Source organism: Rhodamnia argentea, chromosome 7 (genome assembly GCF_020921035.1).
Source record: "Rhodamnia argentea isolate NSW1041297 chromosome 7, ASM2092103v1, whole genome shotgun sequence".
NCBI lineage: Eukaryota > Viridiplantae > Streptophyta > Magnoliopsida > Myrtales > Myrtaceae > Rhodamnia > Rhodamnia argentea.
Genome location: NC_063156.1, coordinates 3,005,617 through 3,023,339, shown reverse-complemented (window position 1 = coordinate 3,023,339; position 17,723 = coordinate 3,005,617). Strand labels below are relative to the sequence as shown.

Genomic DNA, 17,723 nt, shown 5'->3' with positions numbered 1-17,723 from the left:
CGAAAGTCCAAAGTGTGATTAATGACATCTTTAATATGCCGATGATAATCTGAGTTATAAACATATGCAATCCGTGGTAATGAAAAGGGAGGTACACTTAAAACATCATCAATATGATACATTTCTTTTTGCCACAATCACAGGATCAAAGGGTTTTGATATATGTCTATTACCACTCGTAGTTGACTCAAGAGGAGAATCATCGTAAGTTAATGCACCAGTTGATGAAGTGCATCCAGTCGCTTCGCCATTGTTAGTCCAAGTTCCATCATCCTTGTTGACAATTCTGCTGGACGAAAGAGTGGCTTCGGAGGTATTCGTAGGTCATCTACTTCTCCTTCCAACATTTCCAAGGCTTTGCGCATCGAAGGGCGGTTGCCCGGATGCAATTGAATGCACCAAAGAGCAACAATCATTATTTTCTTTGTAATACTCCTATCCTCCTTGCTGACATTTTTTATGGGAACGTTCAATCCTTCGCAGAGTTGGTCATGAACCCATATAGGAAAGCACGTCTGGCTTGAATGCTCTACATCTGCATCCATATTCTTGCTTCCACTAGCCATGTCCATCAGCAATTTACCGAAACTGTAGACATCAGCTTTGTAAGAGACGCCCCCGAGGTTCCTATAGACCAGCTCTGGAGCCATGCATCCTAACGTTCCTCTTACAACAGTCATGGATATGGTGTTGTAGTCCGTGGGATACAATTTGGCAAGCCCAAAGTCAGAAATTTTTGGGTTAAAATCCTTATCGAGAAGAATGTTCTTATGCTTGATATCAAAGTGTGAAATTTGAATGTCGCATCCTCGATGAAGATACTCAATCCCTCTGGCCACTCCAAGAGCAATTTTGTACACTTCATTGCAATCAAGAGAAGTCCCTTGTCCTCCTCATGAAAAAATGTGCTTTGCCAAAGACCCATTGCGCATGAAATCGTAAACAAGAGCTTGTTTCGAGCCCTCAAAGCAAAAACCAATGAGTCCAACCACATTAACACAGTAAATTTTTCCGATGGTAGCCACTTCACTGATGAAGTCCTGCCAGTTCGCTTTCCCCTTCTTCAGAATCTTCACAGCCACCTCGTGGCTGCTCCGGAGTCTTCTTTTGAAAATGGAACCGTACCCTCCCTTGCCTAGCTTGTCCTTGAGACTGCCCGTGATTTTCTTGATGTCCGAGTAAGAGTACCGTATTGGCAAGAAGTTATTGTTTGACTGCAAAAAATCTTCAACATTTTGATCCATTGCTAAGTGCCTTCTCCTCCATTTGCTTATTAGCAACATCATCACACGTGGGCCTCCCACGGTGAACTTCACAACAATGAATGGCACTGTAATTTTGGGGAAAGCGCAAGAAAATTGTGGGTGCGTTATTAATTTGATAACCAGTTTTTGGGAAAAATTGTCAAAAAAAGTCCAAAACATATTGCACTTTTATTAATTCAGTCTTAAACCTTTTAATTTTGCCAATTCAGTCCTCAACTTTTTAATTTTGTGCCAATTTAGTCCTAAACCCTTTTTTTTGTGCCAATTCAATTCTAAACCTTTTGTATTTTTACCAATTCAATCCGTCCAACAAACTTTGGCACGCTAGCGTTGGCATGTCGATGACGTGGAGATTTTTAATAATTTTTAATTTTTTCTCTTTTCTTTATTTATTTATTTATTTTTTCTTTTTGAGTCTTCTCCTTTCCTCGGGTCATGGAGTCGCCGATGTAGTAATCACTCTGGGAGATGTTGAGAAAACCCATGATGCTTTTCTTCATTGATGATTCCAATCGTGACTCCTCGCCGCTAGAAGCAGCAGCGTCTTGAGGCTCCCCGTCTTGTAAGATAGGCTAAAGAAGGGGAAATCTGGTTTGTGCAGTGGTGATGAGGATGAAGCAACCTGTTGGGATCTTGAGTGGAAGACATAGCTGAGGGACCACAAGCGCCAGCGCCGCAGCCGCCGGACGAGGCCGGGCCTCACCGGATCCGGGCGAAGCCAAGCTCGTCCAGCCATGGCGTTGTCGTTGCCGTCGCCGCGACGCCATGGCTGGGCAAGCTTGGCCTCGCCCGGATCCGGCCGTGCCCGCCCTCGCCATCGCCCATCCATGGCGTTGTTATTCCTATTCCTTCCTCCGACTCGAACCTTCGAATCTCTCATCTCGATCCCAAGCAAGCCACCCTGCTCTCTCTCTCTCTCTCTCTCTCTCTCTCTCTCTCTCTCTCTCTCTCTCTCTCTCTCTCTCTCTCTCTCTCTCTCTCTCTGTAATTCCTTGGGGGTTACCATGGCTAATCCAAACGTTGCCGGATCCGGGCGAGGCCGAGCTCGCCTAGCCATAGCGTCGCCGGTGGGCGAGTGCGGCCTCGTCTAGCAGCGGTGTCGCCGATGGCTTGCCGCCGCTCTTCTCTAGCTAATTGCCGACTCCATGGCTGAAGGAAGAAGAAGACCCTAATGAAAAAAAAAAGAAAAAGAAAGAAAAGAGGAAAAAAAAAGAAAACAAACAAAAAATTGAAATAATTATTAAAATATTATTAAAAATTGCATCATCGGTATCGGCCGCCCTCTAGGTCAAGACCGATCGGCCAATATTTGTTGGATGGACTGAATTGGTAAAAATACAAAAAGTTTAGAGCTGAATTGACACAAAAAAAAAATTATGACTGAATTGGCAAAAGTGCAATAGGTTTAAGACTTTTTTTTGACAATTTTCCCCCAGTTTTTGGGTGTGTTAAATGTGTGCATTTAGTAACGCTACCGATGCCATAGAGCGAAATCATCTCCATCAACCAACCGATAATGAAGAGGCAACCCATGATAACTTTTCCTGCAAAAGAGATTGAATCCCCAGCAAAGGAAACATACAACACTTATTTAGAGCATAATCAAGCAATGATATCCGTTTAACCCACCGAGATTGATCAGCGGAATTCGAAATCAATAAGACCGATTGACTTTGTTGAACATGAAATGAGGCACTCGTTAAGGAAACATATAATGGGAAAATTGCCCAACCACTAAAAAATCATACAGTTATAAAATTTTCAATTTTGCTAATTTAGTCCTAAATTTCTCAGAAAAATTTCAATGTATTCCTCCCAACCATTATCATCAAAAACCACTAACGTGGCGGTTTGCCATGTAGGACGACCGACGATAACTAAATCGTCAAGAACATCCGATGAAAATTGACCGAAATGATTACATTTACAATTTTCACACAAATTTGACAAAAAAAAAAGAATTATACACAATGGTTTAATCCTAAAACATTGGGCAATATATTGCAGATGGAACCTCTTTGGACTGAATATTTAAGTGGATAGCATTACAATATATTGCAGAAACAGAGAAGTATTATATATGCAAACGTCGTTAGCTTTCTAATATATCTCACGTTTAGATCAAATTTATCAGATTTTGATCAGATATGTCCTCACAATAATTTTTTGTTCTATTTTTTTTTTTTTTTGTTGGAGAAAACTGAACAAGCTGAGAAGTTCTTACCTTTCTTGCTTCGGCACTGAATTTGGTGCTTTCTGCTGATTTCCCAATAATAATGACGTTTGCAATACATCTTACCCGCAATTGGAAGCCATGAAAGTTCAAATCCATAAACCATCTGTTCGTGAATTTGGGCGTAGGACCGAGGATTATTGCCATCGACCCACCAAGGTATCATTGGCATAAGCTCTATAGTGCATGCAGTTTCCACGTTCGAGACATTCACATCGATCATGGCGTATATTCGCCTTCTTGTACTAGGAAAATTTGACCCCATCAAGGCATGATGAAGCGTCAATGTAAAGCCGAGAAGCAACCGCCTTCGTGCAGTTCACGATCAAGACGGTCCTGGATGGCTCTCGACCATAGAACATGTATGATTGGTAGTCACAAACACTATATGGATCATGGTAGCTGAAGTTGCCGCACGACAAGGAGCGTCGAGGAAGAGACGAACAATTGGCCTTTCTCATCCCTACATCGGCAACCCTGATGGTGTAGTTGGTATGGTTGATGTGTCATGCGTAATATTTGCCCGAATACAAATTCAAAATAGTCTAGTTATTTAAGCGCGATAGCTCAAATTTGGGGTCCCCACAGATCTTCAGGTCGCCCTTTAGTCGAAATGGGAAGCTTATGTCCGTGACCTCACCGCAAGAGCTGGTTCACTGATTATTGTTTGTGGCAATCCTAAAAGACTGATGTAGAAGAAGAAAGAGAAGGAGGAGCAGTTGATCCTTGGGCATTGGTCATGCAATGGGAAAGAAGTGAACACGAACGAAGTAAGAAAATCAAGTGTTTAGTGCTGAGATGTAAATAGAAAGATAGGTAAAAACTAGAGAAGAAAAAAAAATCTCAGAGTACAAACTCTTTGTGTGGATGAGAGTGATTTGGGATGTAGCGACCACAAAATGGGACGCGTGAGAGAAGGAAGGGGTTGGGATTGGTCGGCTGAAAAGTCAAGGTCGGTCAACGCGCAGCACATCAACCTCAAGCTTTCTGTAAACGAGGACACATCCACCTCAAGCTTTCTTGGCGGGGTTCGGGACTAATGACCAGCGTCTCTAAACGAGGACACATCCACCTCAAGCTTTCTGTCAGTTGAGAAGTAGTACTAACTTCAGGAGTGTCGAAGAGGATTTGAAGTCTCAGATGCTTGACATTGCGCAATGGAGGAAGCATTTCACTTCTGATTTCCTCCGGAAGAACCAATGCCTATGGATACAAAAAAAGGGAAAAAAAAAAAAGATAGCAGGATCAGTTCACACTAGCATGCAAATAATTGATACGAAATTACCCTTTCGAAAGAATTACTTACCTCGGTTTTGTGACAGACTAGTGTTAGAGAGTCGCAACAGCCGAAGTACCTTAGGAACTTGGCCGCCTTGAGATAGCTCCTCTTCGTGCGGACTCCGAAATCCACCTCCAGTCTCGCATCGGCCAACATCGTCGAATCTCGTGGCCCGATGACCGGGATATTGAGGCCGTCGTACTGGAACGAAACTAGATTAGGAGTTTGGATCTTTACTCTTTTCAATCGACCCCGGCACAGGCGCAGCGAGCTCAAAGCCAAACTTGCCCCGCCCCGGTGGCTATGGGGTGGGGCAGATTAGGAGATTGTAATTTGACGGTTGAAATGAGAGTCGAAAAGGTCATGTTGATTCATCTTTAAATGATAGGATATTCAATTCGATTGGTATGAGTTTTTCTTTTGTAAGCTCTCGTTGCAGGCAAAGGGGGAGAAATCAAAATGCTTATCCCCCACAAAATATTCATAAAGTCTCGTGTGTAGAATGATTCATAAAGTCTACGTTCGTTTAATCGGAGGGACAGATTAAATGATAAGAAAAATCTATACATATTTATACAGAGAGAGAGATTACAAATTTTTTTTTTTTTGTTGAAAAGAGATTACTATTGAAAAGTTGTAATTTTCACGCATGACTTTTCATAATTGAGAAACACAATTTGAAAACATAACGTAAGATGGGAATCTGAACTCACCATGGACATGAGGGGTAAATTTCAAATACTTCTTCAGCATTCCAAATACTTTCGTGCTTGAAGGACCATGGGTAGAATACAACTGTAGGACCATGGATAGAATACACTCATAATTAAGATGCATAAACATAACTATAAACATGTGCCATCTGATGATGACCATGAAAGGGGAGGTACACATAAAGCATCATCAATACGATCCTTTCCTATTTGTCACATGTCACGGGATCAATAGGTTCTGAAATGTGCCTATACTTGTGTAATGACAGTACTTGTATCCTCGAGATGAGAATCTTCGTAAGTCATTGCACTAGTTGATGGAGTGGATGCCATATCATTGCCTTCCCCAGTCCAAGTTCCATCATCTCTTGTTGACTCTTCTGTTGGATAAAAGAGTGGCTTGGGAGGTAATTGTAGATCATCTGCTTCTCTTTCCAGCATTTCCAAGACTTTGCGCATCGAAGGGCGGTCTCTAGGACTCCATTGTATGCACCAAAGAGCAACTATCATCATCTTCTTTACTGTTCTCCTATCCTCCTCTCTAGCTTGCTCCAACGGGATGTCCAATCCTTCGCTAAGTTGGTCATGAACCCATAAAGGGAAGTAAGTCTGACTGGAGCACTCTACAACCGCGTCCCAATTCTTCCTGCCACTGGCCATTTCTATCAACAACTTGCCAAAACTATAGACATCGGCTTTATAAGAGACGCCCCCAAGGTTCTTGTAGACCAGCTCCGGAGCCATGTATCCCAAGGTTCCTCTCGCGGTAGTCAAAGTCACGGTATTGTGGTCCGTGGGATACAATCTTGCGAGCCCAAAGTCGGAAACTTTTGGGGTGAGATCCCTATCGAGAAGAATGTTGTGAGGCTTGATATCAAAGTGTAGAATTTGTACGTCGCATCCTCGATGAAGATATTCAATCCCTCTAACTACTCCGAGAGCAATCTCGTACACTTCCTTGCAACCAAGAGAAATCCCTTCCGCTCGTGAGAAAATATGCTTGTCCAAAGACCCATTGTGCATGAAATCGTAGACAAGAACTTGTTTGGAGCCCTCGAAACAATAACCAATGAGTCCGACCACATTAACATGGTAAATTCTTCCGATGGTAGCCACTTCGCCGATGAAATCCCGCCCGTTTGTTTTCCCCTTCTTTAGAATCTTGACGGCCACCTCGCGGCCGCTCCGGAGCTTTCCTTTGAACACGGAACCGTACCCTCCCTCGCCTAGCTTGTCCTTGAGGCCGCCCGTGATTTTCCTAATGTCCGAGTAAGAGTACCTTATCGGCAAGAAGTTATTATTGGACTGCAAGAATTCCTCAACGTTTTGATCCATTGCTAAGTGTCTTCTCCTCCATTTGCGTACTAGCAACGTCAACACGCATGGGACTCCCAAGATGAATTTCACAACCATGCACGGAAACACTGTGGGTGTGTTAAATGTTTGCATTCAGAAATATAAAGTCGATTCCACAATAATAAGACTGTGATAATATTACCGATGACAAAGAGCCAGATCATCGTATTGAGGTAATCGTTAATCCATAATCCGCACTTGAAGTTGAATATGTAACAAATGTTATCTGAGAAAAATTTAAGAGACACTTGTTTAGACCATAATCAAGCAATGAGCATATCGGTTCGATCCCCCCAACCCCCCCAAAAAAAAAAGAAAAAAGCTGAAAACAATTAAAGCTCCGTTTGATTCGTGAAATTTTTAAAAATATTTGTAAAAAAGTCATTTTTCAAGAAAATGACAAAATTTTCTGTTGTTTGGTTAAAGTCTGAAAATTCTCTGAAAAATGATTTCTACCATTTGGCATGACAATAATTTTTCTAGAAAAAAAATTATCAAATAATTAGTATTTTTTAATTATTTTACTTTTTAGTAACTTCTTTTAAAAAAATTTCCCTTTTTTTCTTCTTTCTTCTGTAAGATCGTCGGCTTCTTCCTTCCGCTGTAATTTCTTCACCAACCAGTTGCCGGCCACGGCGACGGCCGACGACTGGCCACAATCAAGCTGATCCTCGCTCCGGCGCGCCCGGGGCAGCAAGCTCAGGCCAAGCCTCGCCGGCCTCGAGCAAGGCTTCGAATCGCCAGATCCGGCGAGGCTCGGCCTGAGCTCACCAGCCTTGGGCGAGGCCAAATCTCGCATCGCCGGCCTCGCCAGATCCGGCGAGACGAGGCTTCGCTCGACGCCGACTCGCGAGGCCACGAGCTCCAGATCTGATGAGTTCGCTGCAACTCGTGAGGTCTTGATCTCTCCGTGACTCGCCGAGGAGGTAGATGAAGGAGGCGATGAGGGAGACATGGCGGCGATTGGCAGCAGCGGCTCCGTTGGTTGGGTGAAGAAGATGAGGAAAAAGGAGGGGCTCAGAAAGCAGAAGGCCGCGTGAAGAGGGAAATGGATGAGACAGGGGAGAGGGCAGGCACAAGTTTGATAGGAAGAAATTGGAAAATGATTTCCTTCCTTTCACATATGAAAATCATTTTCCATGGGTTTAGAAAGAACTTTTTCATTGACTGGAAAACATTTTCTTTGACCATGTAGTTTCTGCCCCCCAAACATCAGAAATTGGGAAAATTATTTTCTAAGAAAACTTTTTCCACAAAACAAACGCAGCCTAAAAGAACAACCATTTTTTTTTTGGTCGAAAAGGAACAAATACTTAATTAGACACTATCTTAACAGCATTTTCAAATGGGTTTTGTTAGCATAATGTTTTTTGGGTGGTTACGAAAGTAATAGCATATTATGGGCCACAAATCATTAAAGAAGTGGGCTCCACATTTTTTTTTTTCTTTGCCTGCAATAGATTAAAGGACTGTCAGTGTCACATAATTATTTCTCTTTTCAAATCGAGCTCTGGAAGGATATGCTGATGGCGCAAGCTCAATTTCACGAAGATGAAATTTCACATGTTTTGACCAACTATATCCTCGCTATTATTATTGTTGTTTTGGTCGCTTTGAGAAAACTGAACACACTCAAAAGTCCTTACCTTTCTTCCTGCCAGGATACCATGAAAGCTCGAACCTATCAACCATAAGTTCGTGAATTTGCTCACAGGAAAGAAGATCATTGCCATCAACCGGCCACCAACCTATCGGTGCCATAAACTCTATAGTGCATGCAGTTTCCACAGACGAGACGTTCGGATCGACCATGGCATATAATCGCCTTCCCGTGCTAGAGAAATTCGAAAATGGAAGCCCATCAAGGCACGACGAAGTGTCGATGTAAAGTGGAGAATTGACGGCGTTCATGCAGCCCACGATCACTGCGATTGGGTATATCATGCGATAGTACCCATCCGGGATGAAGTCGAGGTTGGCGTTGGAGAGAGAGCGAAGAGGAAGAGACGAGCAATTGCCCTTCCACAGCCCGACATCGGTGACCCTAATCATGCGGTTGATATAGTTGATGGAGTGTACATAGTACTGGCTCGAGTTCCAATCCAGGACGGTGCGGTTATTTATGCAGGCCAGCTCAAAGTTACGGTCGCCACACCCCTTTGGGTCGCTCCTCAGTCGAAATGGGTAATTTATGTTTGCGACCTCGCCACAAGAGGTGGTACATCGATTAATTTCGAGGGGGATACTAAAACACGGATGTAGAATAAGGAGGAGGAGGAGGAGGAGGAGTTGGTCTTTGTGCATAGCTTATGCAATAGCAGAAAGCACGAACTAGTTAAGAGCAAATCTAGGGTTTGGTGCTGGGAGGTGGAATGAGACTGATGAAGATGCTCTCTTTCTTTCTTTAAATAGTGATGAGAGAAGGAGAAAATGGGACGCATCAGACACGGAAAGCAGTGGGAATGGTCGCTGATGAGTCAAAAAGTTCAATCGACCTTGGCCCGTCCTGATCCCCTTGACTTTTCTTCTACATGAAGACTCGCGTTATGCATTTGGTTTTTAACATATTTTGCCTTTTCATTCTGAAGGTGGTAAAAAAAATCTTATAAAAAAAATAGTTATTTTTCCCATGTTTATTCCTTTTTAATACAAACCTCAACTTCCCTAATTTTGAAATTATATATTCGGATGTAACATGATTCATGCATTTTTCTTACGTACTAGTAAAATGTCATGTGATTAAGACGTGATTGGAGGACTCCTTAGAGTATTATCGAGAAAACGAGATATATTTAATCGATAAAATAATCATGAAGGAAACAGTGCGATTATTCCCACAATCAAAGGGCGGAGAGGAAGAGATGACCAGTTACCCGTTTACAGCCCAATGTCAACAAGCCGGATTGTGTGGTTTTTCTAGTCAAATAACTGCACCTAGTACTTGCTCGAGAATAAATCTAAAACAATGCGATTATTTTCACGGCCTAGCTCGTAAGTTCCTCATATCACCTTTTAGCGAAGAAGGGTAGCTTACGTCGGTAATATAGCCACATGAGATCGATACTATCCGAGTATAAAAGTAACTAAGAACAAAGACAAGTTGCTTTGGCATTGCAATGTGGGCTGCGTGCACTTGCAAGTCACGAATTGAATTGGATTTTTTTTTTATCGGAATAATTGGATTGGATTAGAAAGCGTGTAGGTTTTTGAAGATCATATAGCCCCTTGTGAACTATTGTTTTGACCAAAAAAAAAAGAAAAGAAGAATTATTGCGGAGTGCTTGACTTGTGGGTAAGACTCGTCAAAGTCGATCAACGTGCGGAGACGCGCAGCTCGTTGGCGAGCCATACTGGAAAATCAAAGGATGCCCGAGCAACAAGCGCGTCCATCTTTTCCAGGTCCTTCTGAACACACTTACTTTTTGTGCTCAATTCATAAATCAAAGTGTACTAACAACATAAATAACGATCCCTAACTCTGGCTCCATGTATAATATTATCCTTAAATTTTTAATTAATTTAATGTGATCCCTAAATTCTTAAATTATTTACCTTTTGCTATCAACAACTGTGAGAGGAGAGGAGGGTTAACTCGAGTCCACAACGCCCGAGATCCTAAGGCCTCGACTCAAGACCACAACGTCGGCCTCGAAATCCCATGCCTAAAATCATGACCCTAGTGCCTACGCTTGGTACACTGAGGACCAAGGACAGGATGGAGGCTCGAAGGGTTGAGCACATGATAGTCGGATTGAACTAGGGATTCCTGCTCGGGAAAATTGTCAAAAAAGTCCTAAACATTTTACACTTTTATCAATTTAGTCATAAACATTTTAAGTTTATCAATTCAGTCTTAAACCTTTTAACCCGAATATCGGTACCTATATCCACAGGAAGAGCCAGTAAGGACAATCCACTATAATCGGAGAGTCAAAATTACAACGCTCAATATGCTCGTATTTCTCACATCTATATTATACCCAAACCCAAAGTATTTATAGATAAAATAGCTCAATTGTATATAATAAACTCACTGCACAAATCAATCGCGTTCAAGGCTCCTCCTCGCGATCAAGAGAACATCACTGTGAGTTCACCTTTCTTTCGTCTTCGCGGATCGTCCTTCTTCGAAGTCTACAGTGCGTGGGTCTCTTATTCACTATCCAAACCCAGTGACTGCCTTTTTCTTTAAATTATGGAAGGACAAAAAAGTCAAAGGAAGAAACCCTAAGGTTTACTATATATTCTTTCCTCCCTCAAAAGTCCTTTTTACCCCCCACAATAATCATATAATAATTAATAGTGGGTCTTCCTTGAACGGTTGAAAGAAATCCCTCCACTGTGAAGTTATATTCTTGATGTTCCTTTTTTTTTTTTTTTTGGTCATAATTCTTGATCTTCTTGGATAGTTACGAAATCGCTCAAGATAAGAAACATATTTAATTTGGATGGGATACGCCAAATTTTGAATAAATCAAAATTTTTCGATGAAAGGATTTCATGATAAGGCTTGAACTCAAGGAATAATTCAACAAATGCTATACTCAAGATGAGAATCTTCTAGGTTGTTACACTAATTGATGAAGTGGTTATAGTATATTTGCATTCTGTCCAAGTTCCATCATCCCTTGCCGACACTTCTGGTGGATAAAAGAGTGGCTTGGGAGGTATTTGTAGATCATCTGCTTCTCCGTCAAGCATTTCCAAGATTTTACGCATTGAAGGGCGATCGCTAGGATTCAATTTAATGCACCAAAAAGCAACTATCATGATCTTCTTTACTTTTCTCCTACGCTCCTCACTAACTTCTTTCATTGGAATGTCCAATCCTTCACTAAATTGGTCATAAACCCATAAAGGAAAGTAAATTCGACTGGAACACTCTGCACTTGTGTCCACATTCTTCATCCAACTAGCCATTTCCGTCAACAATTTGCCGAATGAGAGATTAGAATAAGCACCATGAGTGAGCATGAATATGAGAGGTTACTTTGTGTTAGCTATCACCAAAACTGGGTGGAGGAGAACAACGAAATTACCTAGTCCGAAGACCTCCTCACCACCGAAGGCTTTGCATGTTTGCCATTTCCAAATATATATTTATTGTCGTATTCGTTAGAATGAGGTGTTAGAAATTAATTCGGGACTTCTAATTTCTCCAAACATTGTCCGGAATATTTTTTGGTAATGCCCTGCCACCTTATGGTTAAGAGTAAGAGTTTAATTGGACTTCTAATTTCTCCAAGAACTACTTCTAAACACCCCGAGCGGAGAGCACAGAGGACGGCCAGAATATCTTTTTGTAATGCCCTGCCACCTTATGGTTAAGAGTAAGAGTTTAATTGGACTTCTAATTTCTCCAAGAACTACTTCTAAACACCCCGAGCGGAGAACACTAAGGACGGCACTCAAATGGGTGGGGGAGAATCACACGTGATCTCATGCCCGAGAAGAACCTTCAGACTTGATGTGTCTTGGATCTCTAGGGTTTGCCTAGGATTTTTCACCATTTTCTAGAATATTCCTTGGGACGGGCCAGCCGGTGACTGTCCTGTATTCTGGAACCTTCCTATTTATTGTCGGTGGTTAGGTAAATGGGAAGATGCTATCTGAGCCATTACATCAAATATAGATCAACGGTTGCAATTCGAGGCCCTCTTCTATATAAAGGAGTGTCCTCCTCTTCATATGAAAGAGGATATGTTGTCTTTTCCCAGTTGTGCTTGCAGAAGGCGCCGCCCACCTGCACATCCACCACGTCGCCCACATACAGGAACCTAAAGTTTGTCGTGTAAGATGTGTGACTGAGAGATGGAATTATAGGACTCAAGGCACTTCATCTTTTATTGCAATCACGAAAGAAATATCACTTTGAATAATTTCATAAATTTTTATGAATTACAATATTCCATTATAATTTTAAATTTCAAATAAGCCAGCCCTCAAACTAGTTAAAACAAACACCCAAACTTAAGTTTCAAAGGACTCAGAGTCCTAGTTTGAGTCAACTTCCAGCATAATCAAACAGTGATTATTAATTGAATATGATCTGATAAACCAAGGAAACAAACCTCGTTTTCCTGATTCAAATCTCTCTCTCTCTTTACAATCTACTGCTCATAGCAAGAACTTCGTTTCTGAAGACCCTGTGCTATCCAAAAGGAGGATGAAGATTCTTTTAGTTTTGTTTCCTTAAATCCGAAACCGGGTTCCAAGTTGTTGCTTCGTCAAGGGAAGTTTGAATATGTTGTTTTTAGTACACGAGCTCTTTTGGGTCATCAACGTTTCGAGCAGCTTCTCTTGCATTTTGTGTTACAGTCAAGCTTCTTGGACATTGAATGATGTCGATCACATTGTTTTCTGTTTGAGCTGGTTTCACTGGGGTGCTAAATGCCCCTTTTGCATGTGGGGGATTGTTTTGATATTGGTTTTTCTGTAAACATAATTTCAGATAGATCGCAAGAGCAATGCAATTTCGATAAATTTATGAACTTTCTGTTCTTGGGCTTTTGACTGATCTAGAACCCCAAAAGTCTAGTTGACATGTATTTATATTAGACATGAACATTTCATTCTCGGTTACAACCCCGGCCGAGGATTTCAATGCACTATCATGATTAGATCGTATAGGATATCATTATTGTACCTTGCAATATAACAAGGCGATAGATTCCATATTACACACACGTGTGACTTCGCATGTGAGCAAACTATGATCATCAAGTACAGTGACGGATCAACGAACCGTTAATATGCGCACCTGTAAACCATAGCCATCCAACAAACAAGTCAACAATGTGCCTTAGGCCTAAGGATTATTTACACAAGACTAGAGCATGACCAATTTGACATTGGCTATGATAAAAGCTTCCATTTGCTACTCGTGCAATGCATGTCATGTTTAGTGAACTTATCTGGTACAAGCTCTCATGTTCTAACTCGAATGTCACAATATCGAATTACTAGTGAGTCGTCATTCCCTTTAACTTTCATACATAACATGATCTATGCCTTCTCTTACGTACCAGTACAATACGTGGTGAGGTCGCATTTTTCTTCTTTTTATTATTTTTAATACTGAAGATGGACGTGGATCATATGTGATGAAGCGACTAGAGAGAGGGAGAGATTCGCATTTCGAATCAGAATTGGAAGACTACTTTCCCTTCTTTTTTTCTGTTATCGAAATTTTCCGCAATATGAAATATCAGCGCACATGATTATAAAATTAGTAAATCAATCTAACAAAATAGATAATACTAGCAAATCAATGAAGTTTGTGCTGGCATACGAACTCGTCAAAATTGGACTAATTTAGTACTTTTGTAAACTAAATTGATATGTCATGTACTTTTTGATGAAGCGATTGCCTTGTTCAGCAACAATGATGCATAATTATTATCGTCAATCTTGACTCGGCAAAAATGGTGCCGAGTTTGCAAAAACTATGCCAACTCAGTGGTCTAATGCGCATTTAGAGATGTCAAAAGGGTGGGTCGGGGTTGGGTTTAGGTTGATCGAATATGGTCCAATCAATATTGTCCCGTTGTGACCTATTTTGTGTAGTACAAATCTAACGACTTATACCCAATCCATATTACTAAAACACTACTATATTTAATTCAATTTTATAAAATTTATGAATTATTAAAAAAATTATATTACTAAAATATTGTGAACTATTTTTATAATTAAAAAATCAAAAATTAAAAACTTATTTTTTCTTTTCTTTTTTTATTTTCATATTTTCCTCTTCCTTTTGCTTTTATTTTTTATTTTATTTTTCTTTTTTATTTTCCTTTTCCTTCTCTTTTTTCTTTTCCTTTTTTTAAAATTTCAGCGAGAGTGGCGGGTCACCTCTTGCCGGTCATGTGAGGGCTGCCTAACCCTCGCCTAGATCCGGCAAGGGTTTTACAGCACTCATCGTACTTGTCGAAAAAAATAAAAAATAAATAGAAAATATTTTTATGACTCACTTAAGATAATTAGTTAACCCATTTATGACTCATTTAAAAATCATTTAAGGCCCATTAAGTTGTTAAGTGATTCACTTATGACCCACAATTTGTTAAGCAATCCATTTATGACGCACACTCTTAAATATGGGTTAGAATATGGTTCTTGATTCATTTTTCCACCTCCATGCATGATGAAGAAAGATGACATGGAAGCATTTCAAGGTGTGGAATGTATATTTGTTAATGTGGTGTATCTTAAGAAGGCAAAATGGCATCCTAAGTGTACAACTAGTGGCAATTTAAGGAGGAAAAATGACTACATCATCCCAACACCATTTATTCTGTGGGTTAATACCACAAAAAACTCCAAACTGGCATACATGAGACAAACTTACCACAAACTATTTTTTTGACCATAAAAAATCTTAAATTGATTCACATGTAATAAATTTATCCCAAACTATTTCTTTGACCATATTAAACCACAAATTGATACACATATAATAGGTTTATCCTAAAATACTATTTTACCGCAAAAAATCCAAACTAGTATACGTATGATAAACTTATCTCAAATTAAAAGAAAAAATTACAACCGAAAAACCCAAATCGGTACACACGTGGCAAATTCATCATTCATTAGTTTCTGTTAAATAGGATTAATATCACGAAAACCCCATACCGATACATCTATGACAAATAGATGATAAAAACCCCTCAAACTAGTACACCCTTTAATTACCACATGTCATCTAACATAACAATTTGATAGTAAAATTTAGAGAAAACTATCGAAGGGTAAATTTATCATAATTATACCAGTTTGGAGTGAATTTGTCATAGGTATACCGGTTTGAGATTTTTGTTGGTAAAAAAATAGTTTGAGGTAAATTTATCACAGGTGTACCAGTTTGAGGTTTTTGTGGTAAAAAAAAAATTGGAGTAAATTTATCACAAATGTAGTAGTTTGAATTTTTTTTTGGTATTAACCCTTATTCTTTTAATGAAAGAACAAGATTGAGTTGATTTGGAAGAGTTCCGTTACTTGATTTGAAAAAAAAAAGTTCAGGCATTTGATTGGAAAATATGCAAAAAGTTTAGGTATGGGGGTCATCATCCCAGAAATTAAATCAGATAAAATAATAGATTTCTTGAACTCAGCGAGCACTTTCGACATTGAAAATAGAATTGACCTAGCATAATTTCACATTTTCAGATACTTTCGTTGGGCTTTTTGAACATAATGTACTTACTTTCATCTACATTCGGGCAAGTCATACGTTTTTGTTGAATCTGTTGTCAAATAGCATGTTTTTTTTTCCCAATTCAAGTGTGGAAAGTTCGTACGATAGATGCAAGTTGAATTAGCGGTGGGAATTTTCGGATTGTATGGATCCGCTGATGTTGCACCCAAAAAATCTTGTGAAAACTTTTGTGACATGCCATCGGAAGCCATGAAAGCTCAAATCGGATCCAAATGAAGTTATGTGAATATTGGTCCAATACTTGCATGAAAATGACATGTTTTTGTTGGGCTCCAAAAAAAGTCAATCTTAAAACCCGCAAATTAAATTTATTTAAATTTTGAAAATTCCAATTACATTCTCAAAGTGCCGTTTTGTTTGCCCTCTCCTCTTTCCATTTGTTATAAAGAGTTTCAAAATGATTGTACATGGCGTTTGGAGCAGTTACTGTGATCCTGAAAACTGAATACGGCAATATTCATTTGCAGTTCAAATGAATTTAAACTAGTAAAAATACCCAAACCTTGACGTGGCAAAATGAGTCTGGTGCCCATATTTGATGGTGTGGGTCATAAATAGATTATATTAAATTTAAAAACGAACGTCAATGTATTATCAATGGGTTACTTAACAACTTAATGGATTTTAAATGAGTCATAAATGGATTTGCCTAATTAGGTTTTCTGATTTTTTTTAATTTTAAAATTTTTTTAAAATGTTTTTTTCTAATTTATAATTTATAATTTTATTTTTTTTTTTTTTATTTTTTTTATTATTTTACAAAATCCAGCTAGGGTCGCCAGCCGACCATCTCCAGCCACAAGAGGCTTTCAGAATGCTAAATCAAACGGACTCTGAATATGTGTCAAGTGAAAGCTGAAAAAGTTTTAAAAGACAATTAGCTAGACCATAATCAAGTAATTAATATATCGTTTCAACTAGGATTTGTCCGCAGAATTCGAATTAAATAAATCATCATTTATTATTACACACATAGAAATACCACGACAGCATTTACCTAACTACTTTATCTTGATGGGCATTTTCAAATAAAATGGGTTCTGCATGTTATTTCACAGGTTTTGAACAAACATATCCTCTTCCACCGAAAAAAAAAAAACACAAAAACATGCTCACAATTCTTTTTTTTTTTTTTTAAAGATCTATAGTGCATGTAGTTTCCACATACGTGACATTCGCATCTACCATGGCGTATGCTCACCTTCTCGAACTATAGAAATTAGAAAATTGAACCCCATCAAGGCACTATGAAGCTTTCAATGTAAAATCAAGAATCGACAGAGGTCACGCAGTCCACCATTGCAACGGCCTTGGATATCTTCGGACCTGACTTCATCGTGTATTATTTCCCACATCTACGCCGATCTGGGTCGTAGCTGAAGCAGCTGCACGACAAAAAGCAAAGAGGAAGAGACAAGCAGTCGCCCTTTCTCAGCTCGACATCTGCCAGCCTAATCATGTAGTCGTTATCATCTATGTACCGTCAATAATACGTGCTCGAGTGCAAATCCAAGACAGTGCGGTTATTTATGCACGCTAGCTCATAGTTACGATTGTCGCAGTCATTCAAGTCGCCCTCCAATCGAAACGGGTAGCTTATGCTGACCTCGCCGCAAGAGGTGGCGCACTAATGCTAAAAGACCAATGAAGGAGG

The 17,723-nt window shown here is 39.8% G+C and overlaps 2 protein-coding genes across 3 annotated transcripts; both read right to left on the bottom strand.

Annotated features, from left to right (window-relative positions):
- Nucleotides 1–7,019, bottom strand: LOC125315873 (rust resistance kinase Lr10-like). 2 transcript variants are annotated; one of them, XM_048281968.1, is made up of 3 exons: nucleotides 6,989–7,019; nucleotides 5,734–6,914; nucleotides 1–113 (listed from the first exon to the last, which is right to left on the bottom strand). In XM_048281968.1, exons 1-2 carry the CDS (start codon nucleotides 7,008–7,010, stop codon nucleotides 5,740–5,742), a joined length of 1,197 nt encoding a protein of 398 aa, XP_048137925.1. In that variant the 5' UTR covers nucleotides 7,011–7,019; the 3' UTR covers nucleotides 1–113; nucleotides 5,734–5,739. The 2 variants fall into 2 exon arrangements, with proteins under 2 accessions (XP_048137925.1, XP_048137924.1); XM_048281967.1 differs by lacking the exon at nucleotides 1–113 and having other exon boundaries at nucleotides 5,506–6,914.
- On the bottom strand, nucleotides 210–1,244 carry LOC125315843 (rust resistance kinase Lr10-like). Its single transcript, XM_048281834.1, has 2 exons — nucleotides 977–1,244; nucleotides 210–859 (listed from the first exon to the last, which is right to left on the bottom strand). Exons 1-2 carry the CDS (start codon nucleotides 1,242–1,244, stop codon nucleotides 210–212), a joined length of 918 nt encoding a protein of 305 aa, XP_048137791.1.
- Nucleotides 7,020–17,723: the final 10,704 nt, after the last annotated feature.